The 14,836-nt window shown below is 42.3% G+C and overlaps 1 protein-coding gene across 1 annotated transcript; it reads left to right on the forward strand.

The window, feature by feature from the left end:
• Positions 1 to 109: 109 nt before the first annotated feature.
• Positions 110 to 2,753, forward strand: LOC113034786 (platelet-derived growth factor receptor-like protein). The gene is made up of 7 exons (XM_026189815.1): positions 110 to 313; positions 526 to 671; positions 752 to 894; positions 1,000 to 1,151; positions 1,279 to 1,572; positions 1,750 to 1,889; positions 2,354 to 2,753. Exons 1-7 carry the CDS (start codon positions 232 to 234, stop codon positions 2,558 to 2,560), a joined length of 1,164 nt encoding a protein of 387 aa, XP_026045600.1. The 5' UTR covers positions 110 to 231; the 3' UTR covers positions 2,561 to 2,753.
• The last annotated feature ends 12,083 nt before the right edge of the window (positions 2,754 to 14,836 follow it).

Raw genomic sequence — 14,836 nt, forward strand, 5'->3', positions numbered from 1 at the left:
CCCTCATTGGTTCGGACAGGCTTGAAAGCCTCCATTGAGCCACACTGATGGAATTTAGGGTACTAATGCCACTCCGAGGAAAAGGAATTTGCGTGACTCTAATAAACAGCAGACTGCTCACTTTGCAAGCTTTGCCCTCCTCCTTCCTTCTCTTTCTTCTTCTCTCCTTTTCATTTCTGTTGTATATTTCTCTGGGTTGAACTCCATGAACTAACAATCAGCTCATCAGCCATGCCTTTGGCGAACATGTCTGGGTCAAAGTGGAGGCTGGTACTCATTGCTCTCCTTACTTGTGCCTTAATCTTCGAGTTGGGTAAGTGACATTAGTCCCTTGTCATCCAATTCGGTGAACGTGATATTCATAGATTTGGTGAGGAGGGCAATTTTCTTTCTGTCTTTTGCACAATGTGGCTTATTCTAGAAGCAAAAATGATACTTTTTTTCTCACTTGTAGCAGCCTTGTCTTTGTTTGTAAAATATTCTGAAACATGTGCTCTGCGTACTGTGTATAATATTGCCAAAAAGATGCCCAAGAGCAGAAGGCTGTTCCGGGAAGGACACCAAAGCCAAGGAAACCAAAGCATGAGAAATCAACAAACAAAGGGCCCAGAACGATAACAGTCAAACCGAAGGTCAAAGCTGCACGTGCAGAGCAGACCCTCCTCACGCAGGTATTACGTTTGTTATAAATTAACTTTTTGATTTTGCAAAGTTCACGACTAAAGTACATGTCTGTGTCTGACTAATAAAGGTGTTAAACAAAGGGAAGTTTAAGAAGGTGGGTGAGACCATAAATGTGCAAACAGGAGATACTCTGGAGCTGAGGTGCAGGGGCAAACCTGTGCAGTGGAGCGTCCCCCCATACCTGGAGGAGGATAATGATGGGAGGCTCAGGTAACTTTTCATGTCTACAGATCTTTACTCATAAAGTGCAGTATAAGCTTGAGTAAGTAAGGAAGTAAATGTGTTCTTTCGCTCCTTTTTGCTCTGGCTGTGCAGAATTGTCCAGTATGAGCGATATGGGGTTCTGACGTTGGTCAACACCACTGGTGCAGACACGGGGGAGTACACATGCTACCCAATGTACTGTGAAGACACTGACTGCAGGAAGGAATACAGCAAAGCTGTTAAAGTCTTCGTCTTTTTTCCAGGTGTGATTAATACATTTTATTGATGCTTAGGCTTGCATTTCTCTGAACTGCAGACTTGACAGGAATCTTTTTTACATTCTAATAATCTTATCATAAATCTGCCATATCGCCTCTCTGTACGGACCAGATCCACAAGAACTATTTGTTCCATCGTCTGACTATTACAAGGTGATTCAGCTGAGGAGCAACTGGCCTACAGTCCTACCCTGCCAGGTGACGTCACCTGAGGCTAAAGTAACTCTGCACCGTGAGTACCCACCTGTGGAGCTGGACGTGGACAGGAGGGAGATCTCCTTTGATGTCAAGAAGGGCTTCACAATCCATCGACCTCGGCCATATCATGCCGGAGCTTTGTACTGTGTTGCCAGTCTGGGAAACCTGCGGCAGAGCTCTATGAAGTACATGCTCATCTATGTTAACTGTGAGTTCACGTTTTCAAAATTTTAGAAATTTTTTCAGAATTTTAGAATTTATGGTTTTTTTTTTATTGTAAATCAATGAAAACTTTTGAAAATTAAGGATGAAAATTACCCTTAATTACAGGATTACTGGTGACAACACAACATTTTACTTACTAATACATCACATTTGCTCTCAGATCCTAGGGCTCCTCCCGCTCCAGTGATCCAAGCGTCACCGAGCACAGTGACTGTGGGGGAGAATCTACGTGTCACCTGCTCTGCGATGGGAGAACGAGACGTGGCCATAGAGTTCACCTGGGATTACCCAGGACAAGAGGTCAGACACTCGTGGAAACAGGGCTTGTATGCTTTAATACAAACTTAGCTTAGTTCTGTATGGCTTTTGTATTAATTCTAATAAGCTTTCTTTCTGAAATAGTATGAACATGAATTCTAGGTTGTGAACTGAAATACTACTCAAAAAAAGTCCTGCAGTTGGCAAATATCTTCAGTCGGTTTAGCTTGCGTTGCCTTTTTAGCGAGTTTATTATTAGTCAAAAAGTATTCAACCTATGGACTGCCTGAACCTTATCCCCTTTAAACAGGAATATAATAGATATGTCTTTATTGGTGAGCCATGAGGAAATAAACTGCAACATGATAACTCATTGTAATGTTTACTCCTGTGCTGTGTGTGTGTGTGTGTGTGTGTGTGTGTGTGTGTGTGTGTGTGTGTGTGTGTGTGTGTGTGTGTGTGTGTGTGTGTGTGTGTGTGTGTGTGTGTTCCTATGCTTGGTCCAGATTGGGAGACCTCCATACACACAGGAGAGTGTTATTCCGGTCAGTGGAGGAACTGCTCAGCAGCAGTCTCAGTCTGTGCTCCTCGTGGATGAAGTTAGAGACGTGGACCAAGGAACGTACACCTGCACTGCTCAGAACATGCAAGGAGCCAAATCAGCATCCACAACCATTAAAGTGGTCCCTAAAGCCAAACCTAAGAAACCATAAGTTGGATGACATTACAGACAGAAAGTCGTGGCGAGAGATCACAGCTGGGATTTGACCCTGTCTGAGCATTAAATGTTTTTTCTTCTTTTTAAAGACTATATGATCACAACAAAACATTATGCTCTCCAAACTGTATTGCTCAAGAAGAGAAATGTGTTTGTTTAGGTAAATGCTTGTATATTAAACTTTTATTTCCATACACTCACAAGCCTGACAGTCGTGTCATTGTGAAAGATCCTCCCAAAGGTAAACGCAGGATAAGAGGGGGGAAAAGGTGATTTAAGTGACTTCAAATGTGGTCTGAGTACTTCAGAAACTGCTGATCTACTGGGATTTTCCTGCACGGCCATCCCTAGAAAAAGATAAAATATCTCAAATTTCTCTGGAGGAAAAAATGTCTTATTGGTGATATAGGGGAATGGTCAGACTGCTTTAAGCTGGGAAGGCAACAGTAATTCAAATATTCGCGTGTTAAACCCAAAGTATGCAGATGAGCATATCTGAAGGTACAACACTTCAGAACTCGAAGCGGATGGACTACAGCAGCAGAAGACCATGCCGGGTGTGGCTAATGTCAACAGGAAACTGAGGCTAAACTGCTCAATAGAAGGTTAGGAGAAGGTTAACTGCCCTGATAAATTTTGATTTCTGGTGGCATAAACAGCATGCTGTTTATGCTGTTTAAAGCATGGATCCATCCCGCCTTGAATTAACAGTTCAAGCTGGCAGTGATTTAATGGTATGTGGGATGTTTTCTAGTAGCAACTGAGCATAGTCTACCTGAGTAATGTTGCTGACCATATCTATTCCTCTTTCCCTCTATGACCATTGACCTTATCATGAAGCTTGTCAATGAGTTCACTGTACTCAAACGGCCTCTGCAGTCACAATCAAACAGAGCACCTTTGAGATGTGGCAGAACAGAGGATTCACGTCCTGGCTGTGCAGCAACAACCCAGTACTATCTAGGTTTCCCTTATAAACGGGTGTATTGTGATGTGCTGTCACCCTGTGCACCTCACTTCTCACTAGCTTGGATTGGCGTCCAGCTCTCCTTGTTGAATTACACAAGTAGAAGAAGATGGATGGATGTTGTGATAAATTAACAAGCACTTCAGAGATAAAAAGTGGAAACTGGCCCTCACTATGACTTCCTTTTCTACCCATTTTGTTCCCCATTAACCCCAAAGTATTATTCATGTGTGTACAATAAAGTTGTAGATAACCGTTTTATTATTGTACAGAGTCCCACAGAAAAGTCAACACTCCAGTGTTTTAGCGATACCACATGAGAGGTTAGTTTCTGGTTAGACTTGAATCTACGGAGCCCCTCTGATGACATAGTCCAAAAAATAAATAAATTGTGGCCACGAAATACTATTTCGAGGGCACGAAATAGGTATAAGGTGCGCACGAAATGCTAATTTGTGGGCACGAATTGGGTATAACGTGGCAACGAATTACGCATTTGTGGCCACGAAATAGATAACGTGAGCACATCTTATTGATAGAATTCCTGGACAGCTGCGTAGAGACATAAGCATAAGAGTAGGCTAAATACACCATGGATAGAGACAGTCTGATTGAGTTTTATTTCAGGCTGGGAATGAGCTACAAATGCATTTTGAAAAGCCTGGCAATGCAAGGAACCATCATTACGGAGAGACATTTAAACCGGATATTGAGAGCCAAGTCGCTTTACAGACGTAAGTACGACCTGGACGCCGGGATAGATTTTATTGTGAACCAACTGCAAGGGCCTGGGAAGGATCACGGTTATCGGTGGATGTTTACAAAGTGCAAACAACACGGCATTGCAATCAGGAAAGAAGACATCAGGATCCTCATCTCTTTACTGGACCCAGTAGGTTCCCAGGTTCGCCAGACCAGACGTCTCAGAAGGAGGCAATATTTTGCTCAGGGGCCTAACTTTGTATGGCACATAGACTCTTATGACAAACTAAAGCCATATGGGATATGTATTAATGGATGCATCGACGGTTTCTCACGCAACATCATTTGGCTGCGGGCTGCACACACTAACAGTGACCCAAAGGTTATCGGAGGTTACTTTGTGGAAGCAGTGGAGAGTCGTGGGGGTTTCCCCTGTTGTAATAGTAATTTTACAATGTATGTTGAAGAGATATTACTGCCCTCTGTTGGTGTGTCTGTGCATTACAAGCAATAAAAGGTGTTCGTTAAAAACATCAGGTTATGGACCCAGAGGTCGCCAAGGGAAGCTGCTAACATGTTTTCTTTTGGGAGTCATAAACAGAATTGTGGGATTCACAATGGAAGATAGACTGTTTATTGACAAGCTGAGCGGACCGGAGAATTGGGCAACGTGGAAATTTCAACTGGAGCACCTGTTGAAGGCAAAAGGACTGTGGGGGTATGGTACAGGAGACGGAGCAGTTAGCTGCGGATGCTAATGCCCAAGCGCGAGCTGAATTTGAACGGAAGAAAGAAAAGGCATTTTCAGTGCTGGTACTGAATGTAAGTACACCCCAATTGTACTTGATAACAAACTGTAAGACCCCCCAAAGAAGCATGGGAGATGCTAAAAGCACAGTTTGAAAGAGATACTGTTGCTAACAAGCTATTTCTGAAGAAGAAGTACTTCCGGTGTGAAATGAAGGAAGGAGAACATCTCAATGATCATTTAAAGAGGATGAAGGAACTTACTGATCAGCTAGGGGCAATAGGTTCTGTAATTGAAGAGGAAGATCAAATTGTCACCCTTCTAGGTAGTTTGCCACCCAGCTATGCAACTGTTGTTACTGCTTTGGAGACAAAGATGGACAGTCTGAGACTACAGTTCGTTCAACAAGCCTTGATAAATGAGGAACAAAAGCGAGTGCTTACTGACAACACCACTGTGTCCAGTAGTGTATCAGCGATGTCATCTCAGATGCATAGAAATGAACAGAGTGTATCAAAAACAGTGGGAGCAAACAGCTCCGACTCATGGAGATGTTACAAATGTGGGAAGGAAGGACATATCAAGCGTGATTGTCCAAGCAGTAAAAAGAAATACAAGGCCCACAAGGCTAAAAGCATGGTGTATAAGGACAAAGAGGACTCATATGAGGGAGCTTTTGTTGTAAATGAGTCATGTAAAAGTGATGCACAACAAGAAGAATGGTTAATCGATTCAGGAGCGTCAAAACACATGACATGGAATAAAGAAGCTCTACAAAACTACCAAGAGTTTTCAGAACCACAAACAGTCAAACTCGGTGATGGCAGAGTAGTTGAGGCTTTAGGTCTGGACAACATAACAATGAAAATGTCATTCAGAGTTAGTAATGGAAAAGATGTCACAATGTATGATGTGCTGTATGTTCCCAAATTATCAATGAACCTTTTCTCAGTGGGAGCTGCTGCCAAGAAGGGAAACACAGTGAAGTTCAAAAGGACTCATTGCTACATAAGAGGAAAGAATGGAGCTCTCCATGGAATGGGAACACAAAGATCTGACGGATTGTATCAGCTGGATATTGAGGGAAACTGCACAACCTGTCATGGAGCGTCAACTGCTTCAGTTCCAGCAAGTATGTGGCATCAGCGTCTAGGTCACACTACAAATCTGAAAAAAGTCAAAAACTTGGTAAAAGGAGTTAGCTTTACAAATGAAGAGGAGGACATTTTTTGTGAAGCTTGTGTTGAGGGCAAATTATCAAGAAAACCTTACAAATCAGTGGGAGAAATACGAACAAAACGCAAGTTGCAATTAGTGCATAGTGACGTTTGTGGTCCTTTTCAAACTGAGTCACTTGGAGGAAAAAAGTACTTTGTGACTTTCATTGATGACTACTCCAGATGTTGTAAAGTGTATTTCATAAGAGAAAAAACAGAAGTCCTGAGCAAGTTCAAAGAGTTTGAAAGAATCTTCTCAAATGAATGTGGACAGGGAGTAATAAGACTCAGAACTGACAATGGTGGGGAATACACATCTAAAGAGTTTCAAGAATATTTGAAAGCTCAAGGCATCCACCATGAAATGACTGTACCACACACACCACAGCAAAATGGTGTTGCAGAAAGAAAAAACAGAACTCTAGTGGAATCAGCTAGAAGCATGCTATCACATGCAAAGTTGCCAAACACATTCTGGGCAGAAGCTGTTGCTACTGCAGCTTACATACAGAATAGGCTCCCAACATCTGCTTTAAAGAACGAAACACCCTATCAGAGATGGTATGAAAAAAACCCAGACATTAGCCATATGAAAGTATTTGGTTGTGTTGCTTATGCTCATGTTCCAGACACAGAGAGAAAGAAGCTGGACAAAAAGGCAGTGAAAGTTTGTTTCCTGGGATATGCAACCAATGCAAAAGGCTACGACTATGGGATGAGGAAAAAGGAAAAACACTGATTCGACGAGATGTGGTCTTCAATGAAACAGAGTTTAAATGCAAACAAAGTGAAAAAGATCTCGGTTTGGGGAATGAGGTGACACTACACACGGGTGAAAGACAAACAAGTACTGAGGAGACTGTCGCCAGTGAGGCTGCAAAAGGAGATCAGCGGATCAGAAGACCTCCAAAGAGATATGGATTTGAGGAGTTTGCTGATGCAGCTACAGTTGATCATTATGCAAACATCTGTTGTGTCACAGAACCAAATACACTAGAAGAGGCTATGTCAAGTCCAAATGCAAAGGAGTGGAAAGAAGCAGCTGATTTGGAATATGAGTCACTGCTAGAAAATGGCACATGGGATTTAGTGGATCTACCAAAGGATCGCAAAGCAGTTGGATCAAAATAGGTCTTTAAAGTTAAGCATCACAGTGATGGACAAGTGGAAAGATACAAGTGCAGACTTGTTGCCAAAGGCTATTCACAGATTTATGGTGCAGACTATGATGAAACATTCTCTCCAGTTGTACGATTTGGTTCAATTCGTACATTGTTGTCATTTGTTGTGCAAAACAATCTAAATGTGCATCAAATGGATGTTGTGACTGCATTCTTGAATGGACACCTGGAAGAGGAAATCTACATGGAGCAGCCAGAGGGTTACATCAAACCTGGGCAGGAACATCTAGTGTGCAAACTAAACAAGTCAATATATGGACTGAAGCAGTCTCCACGTTGCTGGAGCAAAGCTTTTACAGAGTTCATGAAAAGTATTGGTTTTACACAGAGTACTTCAGATCAGTGTGTGTTTGTTAGAACAGGTCAGCAGTTGGAAATATTGGCTGTGTATGTTGATGATCTGATTTTGATTACAGAATCAGCAGAGAGCATGAAGACCTTAAAGGACACTCTGAAGAAACACTACAAAATGAAGGACATGGGTGAGCTATCCTACATTCTGGGCATCTCAGTGGTCCAAGACAAGGACAAAAACCATGTTATGCTTCATCAGAGGCAGTATATTGAAAACATACTACAAAAGTATGGAATGGACAGTGCCAATCCAGTAGCAACTCCAGCTGACACAAATGTCAAATTAAGAAAGAGTGATAATGTCAGTCAACCTGTAAACCCAAGCATGTATCAGTCAATGGTTGGAAGTTTATTGTATGCTGCCATGGCCACACGACCAGATATTGCACAAGCAGTGAGTGTGGTGTCAAGGTTCAATGCAAATCCAAACACTACACACCTGACAGCTGTGAAAAGAATCCTGAGATATTTGAAAGGAACTCTAAACCTGGGGCTCAAATATCAAAGAACAGAAACAGGAACCTTGGTTGGGTATTCAGATGCTGATTGGGCAGGTGATCAGGACGATCGACGTTCTACAACTGGAAACATCTTTCTACTTGCAGGAGGTGCAGTCAGTTGGCTTAGCAAGAAACAAGCAACAGTTGCACTTTCAACTGCAGAGGCTGAGTATATTGCTTTGAGCCAAGCTGCACAAGAAGGAGTTTGGTTAAGACAACTACTAACTGAGCTTGGAATGGAAACCACAGCAACAGTGATCCTGGAGGACAATCAAGGAGCAATTGCAATCGCAAAAAATCCAGTCGATCATGCAAGAACAAAGCACATAGACATTCGTTACCACTACATTCGTGAATGTGTGCAAAATGGACAAATCCAGCTGAAGTACTGCTGTACAGAAAACATGAAGGCTGATATGTTAACCAAACCGCTGCCTAGACAAAAGTTTGAGTATCTCAGAGGGAAGATTGGACTGTGTTCAGTTTAAAAGGGTTATCATATGCTTAACATGCCTATACTATGCTTATGTTAAGATGGTGAGCATTTAACTGTAATGAAGAATAATAGTTTTGTCTAAGATGGACACAGTACATTTTTTGTGTGAGTTCAAAACAAAAGAGAAAATGTTTATTTTCTAGTAACACCGTGATATAGGTGCATAATGTTGTTTTTTGAAAGAAATAAGCAATGGCAGTCAAGTAAGTGAACTCCATGGTAAAATTAAGTGGGAGTGTTGTAATAGTAATTTTACAATGTATGTTGAAGAGATATTACTGCCCTCTGTTGGTGTGTCTGTGCATTACAAGCAATAAAAGGTGTTCGTTAAAAACATCATCCCCAGGCTCGTACGAACTGACATGGGCACTGAGAACGTGTTGGTCAGCAGTGTTGGTCAAGTTACTTGAAAAAAGTCATCAGTAACTAATTACTTCCCCAATAAAGTAATCCCGTTACTTTACTGATTACTTATTTTCAAAAGTAATTAATTACTTAGTTACTTAGTTACTTTTTAAAAACACGATTTACAACCTGAAGAGGTGATAAAGCGATAGATCTTTCAGCCCAATTCTACTTTTTCTACATAATCCATCATACAAAATGTAATCAAATGGAAAAGTCTCTTTTTTTTAAACTTGTTTTATCAGTTTTAATCTTTTAACTTTATGCATCAAGCAAAAATTTAATTATATGCAACATTCTCTGACTTGAATAAATTAGTTTAACATTTAAACCTATTGTCTGCACATTCCAGCACATAAAATAAAATATTTTTTGTGTTTACACTCAGTCTTTCAAATAGATGTAAGTAAAACACAGCAGAAAATAAATAAAGTCAAAGACTCAGCGGTCCTGTTGCTCTATTTTCACCTGTAAAGCAGGACTGCGGTAGGCGGAGGTTTACCCTGGTGCAGATGTGCCGCGGTCAGTTGAAGAATCCGCGAGTTTCTCTGTGAATTTCCCATTACGTCGTTGCGCACTCGGTGCTTGCTTGGAAGTTTAGGGGTTTTTTTTCCACGCACGATGGACGCTAATGTTTTTGTCACTTTTTATGGAATCAAACTCAAAGTAAGGTCAGTACTTCCATGCTTTAAACGCTGCACGCTCATACTCTCTCCCACAATCGATATGTGATCCATTGTTGATCTGCACACAGCTGTTGTCACTAACGGCGCACTCGCTTACGTCACTGTCATGAGACATTCTCGCAAAAAATCACGGTTTTAGTAACGCAGTAACGCAGCGTTACTACGGGAAAGTAACGGTAATCTAATTACGATTTTGCAATAGTAATCCCTTACTTTACTCGTTACTTGAAAAAAGTAATCAGATTACAGTAACGCATTACAAGTAACGCGTTACTGCCCATCTCTGTTGGTCAGAGACCTCCAGCGTTATTTACGGAGAAGTGACGGGGATGATAGAGCAGGAGACAGAAGCTACATCACAGGCGCAAGTACCGCAAACCAGAGAATTGAGAGCTGGTGGGGAGTGATGAGAAAAGAAGGAGTCGAGTCATGGATCAAGCTTCTATGAGAACTGAAGGACGAAGGATTCTTCTTTGGGGATTTGATTCATCTGTCACAGTTCTGCTTCATGCCAATCATTCAGGTAAATGGCCCATATTATGATAACCAGTGGTGGTAATTAATTACATTAAATTACGCTGTTTTAGCAGTAAGGGTAACAAAATAATCATTTACATAATTAAAACGACATTACCTTTACCGAACGGTAAATGCAATGTATTCCTAACGTTGTTGAAGTAGGTCAACTGCGCTCTGTATGTGCGTAATGGAGGCTGAAGCATCAACCCAGCCAAAGTTTTTAAATCAGGGAACACTTTGCCAATTGAACTGATCAGAAGTCAGCACGACTTAAATGTTGTTTTTTTCTGATCGGAGGACATTATCCTTGTCTGCGCTCATTCTGCAGCAGTTATGCTGCAGCTACCGATCTGTCACTGCCAGTCTGTCAAAAGCAGTCAGAGGCTTCACGCATCAGTAACTCTTCAGCGCTCTATCATTGGTACATTCAGGTCTGAGGTGATATTGGATCCCCTCATGGGATTGAAAAATATTGATTTTGTCACCTGTATTATGCGCATAAAGTTGAAAAGCTTTGCGCATCCGGACCAAGATTAGTATTAGTATAAAGCCCAGATCCCACAACTCAGTGGTTTGCCTGGTGTGGTTCTTTCTTTTCTTTTTTTGCAATCACTCCCTCTTCCTTTGGTTTTCATTAAACTGCATCCAAACATTGCTGCTTTTCAATTCATTTAAGGATGCACCACACTTATTTTCGACCATTTTACAAATGCCTTGTATTACAGCTCTGACCCAATTCTTGTTTCTTCATCAGGAGGTATTGAATGACATCCGGAGTGTTTGGAATGCTCACCGTATAAGGCCCTCAAAGAATAACAACGTGCCCTGTGGGATACCTGATGTCATGTACATGGCCCCTCACCTTTGGGGTGCAGAAGACTGTCTCGTTCCACTGACAGAAGATTTGACCTTGCGTAAAAATAGCTGCACTTTTGTTAGTTCAGTCCCATGTGATGTGCAAGTGTTTGATTTGTGCACAATAATAATGGAGGAATCAAGCTTGGAATTCCCATCTACCATGTCCCAGGCCCTTGATTTATATTTTCATCTCAGGGATACAGTTCGTTCACAGTTATTTGAGGCTACTTAAATGGACACAAACATACAAATGTAGTACATTTTGTACTTCAGTACGTATTCCTACAGCTTAATGTACTTATTATTAAGTAATTATTTTTCTCCAGTGTGTACTTATCTTGTCTTTGTATCAAAATTATCAGAAAAGACTGTATAACATAATTTTCATTTTATCCATGTCAGTAAATTAACTCATCATGAAGTGTTGCTTGCTCTTGGTAGCTACAAAGCGTGGAGTATTAAACTAAAATATGATACAGGTTAGAAAAAAATAAATCCTTTTGGGATTGAGTTAAACTTATCACACTGTTAAAGCATCAAAAGTTGTTCATAATAGTTTTTGGTACCAAAAATGTGTTCATTTCTAACAAAAACAAGAGCACCTTGGATAACAACCACATAGACTGGCAATATATCTAATGTTGTGATCAATTAGACAAGAAGACCAAGTAGGCTAAAGTGTAGAATCATAGTTGTGTCACCAATGCTCCAAATGTTTCTTGAGCCTATAATTTTGTTATTTAGTATTTAGTATTTATTTATTTATTGTCATTGTCAAGAACAATGAAATTGCGTTTGGGGCTTCCATACAACCCCCAAAAAAGAAGAAAATAATAAATACCCCTTAAAACCCAAGTGTACATATTTAACCCAGTGTGACTCCAATGCAATAAGACAATCCTTAGCAATAATGTTCGTAGAAATTCAGACAAAGACCTGAGAAACATGACAAAATACAACAATGCAACCCATTCAATATTATTGTACTGTGAGATATGATATCAGATATGATAGTTATCTATTTAAGAAAGAGGGGGGGGCAGGAGGGGGAAGAGAATAAAGATATGATGCACCAATGCAGACCAGTTCATTGCTATTAAGAAGTTGGATATGGTTATTGTCCGTGAGAGGGGGGCAGAGAGTTCAGGAGCCTCACAGCCTGTGGATACAGGCTGTTGGCCAGTCTGGATGTTCTGGCCTGTATAGACCTGTACCTTCTCCCTGAGGGCAGCAGATGGAAAAGGTGGCGCGCAGGGTGATGTTGGTCCCGCAGGATACTGTGCACCCTCCTCAGACAGCGAGTGGGGAAGATATTACTGATCTCTGGCAGACTTGTTCCAATAATTCTGCCAGCTTCTTTCACCACCCGCTGGAGTGCTTGCTGATCGGCCTTGGTGCAGCTGGGGAACCACACTAGAAATCCATACGTCAGAACGCTGCTGATGGCACAGTTGTAGAAGTTCAACATCAGAGATCTGGGAATGTGTGCGCTCCGCAGTCTCCTCAGGTAGTAGAGGCGCTGTTGGGCCTTCCGTACAACTGAGGTGATATGGTTGCCCCAGGACAGGTCCTCGGTCACAGTTACCCCCAAGAATTTAAAACTGCTCACCCTCTCCACTGCCTCACTGCCAATGAAGAGAGGCAGAGGGTTGTTATGACCCCTCTTCCGGAAATCTACAATGATCTCCTTGGTCTTTTTGGTGTTTAAGACCAAGTTATTGTCGTGGCACCATGACTCTAGTTGTTGCACCTCTGTCCTATAGTTTGTCTCATCATTGTTGGATATAAGTCCGAGCACTGTAGTGTCATCTGCAAACTTAACAATGAGATTGGACGCGCAGGAGGAAATACAGTCATGGGTGAAGAGAGTGTATAGCAGAGGGCTCAGAACACACCCCTGAGGGGCACCGGTGTTGACCACAAGGGTGGAAGAGGTGTTCTTACCCACTCTGACACTCTGTCTACGGTTAGTGAGGAAGTCCACAATCCAGTTGCACAGAGAGGAGTTAAGTCCCAGTTGGTGGAGTTTGGGACGGAGTTTGTATGGCTGGATGGTATTAAAAGCCGAGCTGTAGTCTACAAAGAGGAGCCGTGCATAGGTGTTCCTGTGTTCCAAGTGCTTCAGTAATGTGTGCAGCACTGTGGCGATCGCATCCTCGGTTGACCGGTTCTCCCTGTATGCAAACTGGTGCGAGTCCAGGGATGGTGGAAAAGCAGCTCTGATGTGTTTAATGACCAGTCTCTCCAGGCATTTGGCGGGAATGAGGGTGAGTGCCACAGGTCTGAAATCGTTCAGACATGTGACATTTGACTGTTTTGGGATGGGAACGATGGTTGCTGCTTTGAAACAGGATGGTACCAGTGAACAGGACAACGAGGTGTTATATATAGAGGTGAAGACGTCCGCCAGGTCCGCAGCACAGTCTTTTAGCACCCGGCCCAGCACTCCATCCGGCCCGGCCGCCTTCCTGGTGTTAATGCTCCGGAACACACGCCTCAGCTCATGAGTGCTCAGGACCGGAGCAGGGTCGGTTGAGGGGAGAGGGGACAGGACAGGGTCGGTGTTCTCCCTGTCAAAACGGGCATAAAAGAGATTTAGATCCTCAGCCAGAGTAGAACTGTCAGCTGAGGGTGATGGTGTTCTTCTTTTGTAGTCCGTGATAGCCCTGATGCCCTCCCAGACCTGCCTTGGGTTTGTGTTGTTCTCAAACCTGGCCTCGATACGCCTCCTGTGCTGCTGCTTGGCAGTCTTGATGCCTCTTCTCAGGTTGGCCCTGGCAGCACTGTATGCCTCCTGGTCCCCGGATTTGAAAGCGTTGTTCCTTGTTCGAATAAGTTGTTGAACTCCGTGTGTCATCCAGGGTGGATTATTAGGGAACACACGGAATCGTTTCCAAGTTGTTACATTGTCCACACAGAAACAGATGTAGTCCAAGACAGTGGAGGTGTAACTGTCCAATGCGACACGATTGTCAGTGTCCTGCACCTTGAATACATCCCAGTCTGTGCAGTGGAAACAGTCCTGAAGCATCGGAATAGCGTCCTGCGGCCATGTTCTCACGGTATTGGTTGTAATCCCAGTGCTCTTGATCTTTTGTGTGTATATTGGGTGTAGCAGAAGGGAGAGATGGTCTGACAGACCCAGGTGGGGATAAGCCTGGGCTCTGTACGCATTCGCCATGTTGGTGTACACCTGGTCCAACGTTCTATCTCCTCTGGTAGCACACTTCACATTACGGTGGAAATTGTGAAGTACAGATTTCAGGTCCGCGTGGTTAAAATCCCCAGCCGCAATAAAGACACTGTCCGGGTGTGCTACCAGGCTGTTATTGATGCTGCTGCTCAATTGTGCTTATTGTGGAATAGATTAAAGCAATCCCATGTTTGATAAAGAACGGCTTCTTTTCTTAAAAATCACAGCACGTGTATGACATTATAGAATGAGTAGTTAAATAACTTTCAGCGGTGTCATTAGACATGTTCATGTTTAAAGATGTATAGAATGTAACAGAGAGGACAAAGTTTTGTACAAATGAGAATGGTTTACTGGTGTCTTTCAAAATACACCATACTCAAAAACAGGTTGTATTTTGCATATAATAACAGGATAAAATAACAGTTATTTCTAAAATGTTATA

Source organism: Astatotilapia calliptera, chromosome 2, assembly GCF_900246225.1.
Source record: "Astatotilapia calliptera chromosome 2, fAstCal1.2, whole genome shotgun sequence".
Classification (NCBI taxonomy): Eukaryota; Metazoa; Chordata; class Actinopteri; order Cichliformes; family Cichlidae; genus Astatotilapia; species Astatotilapia calliptera.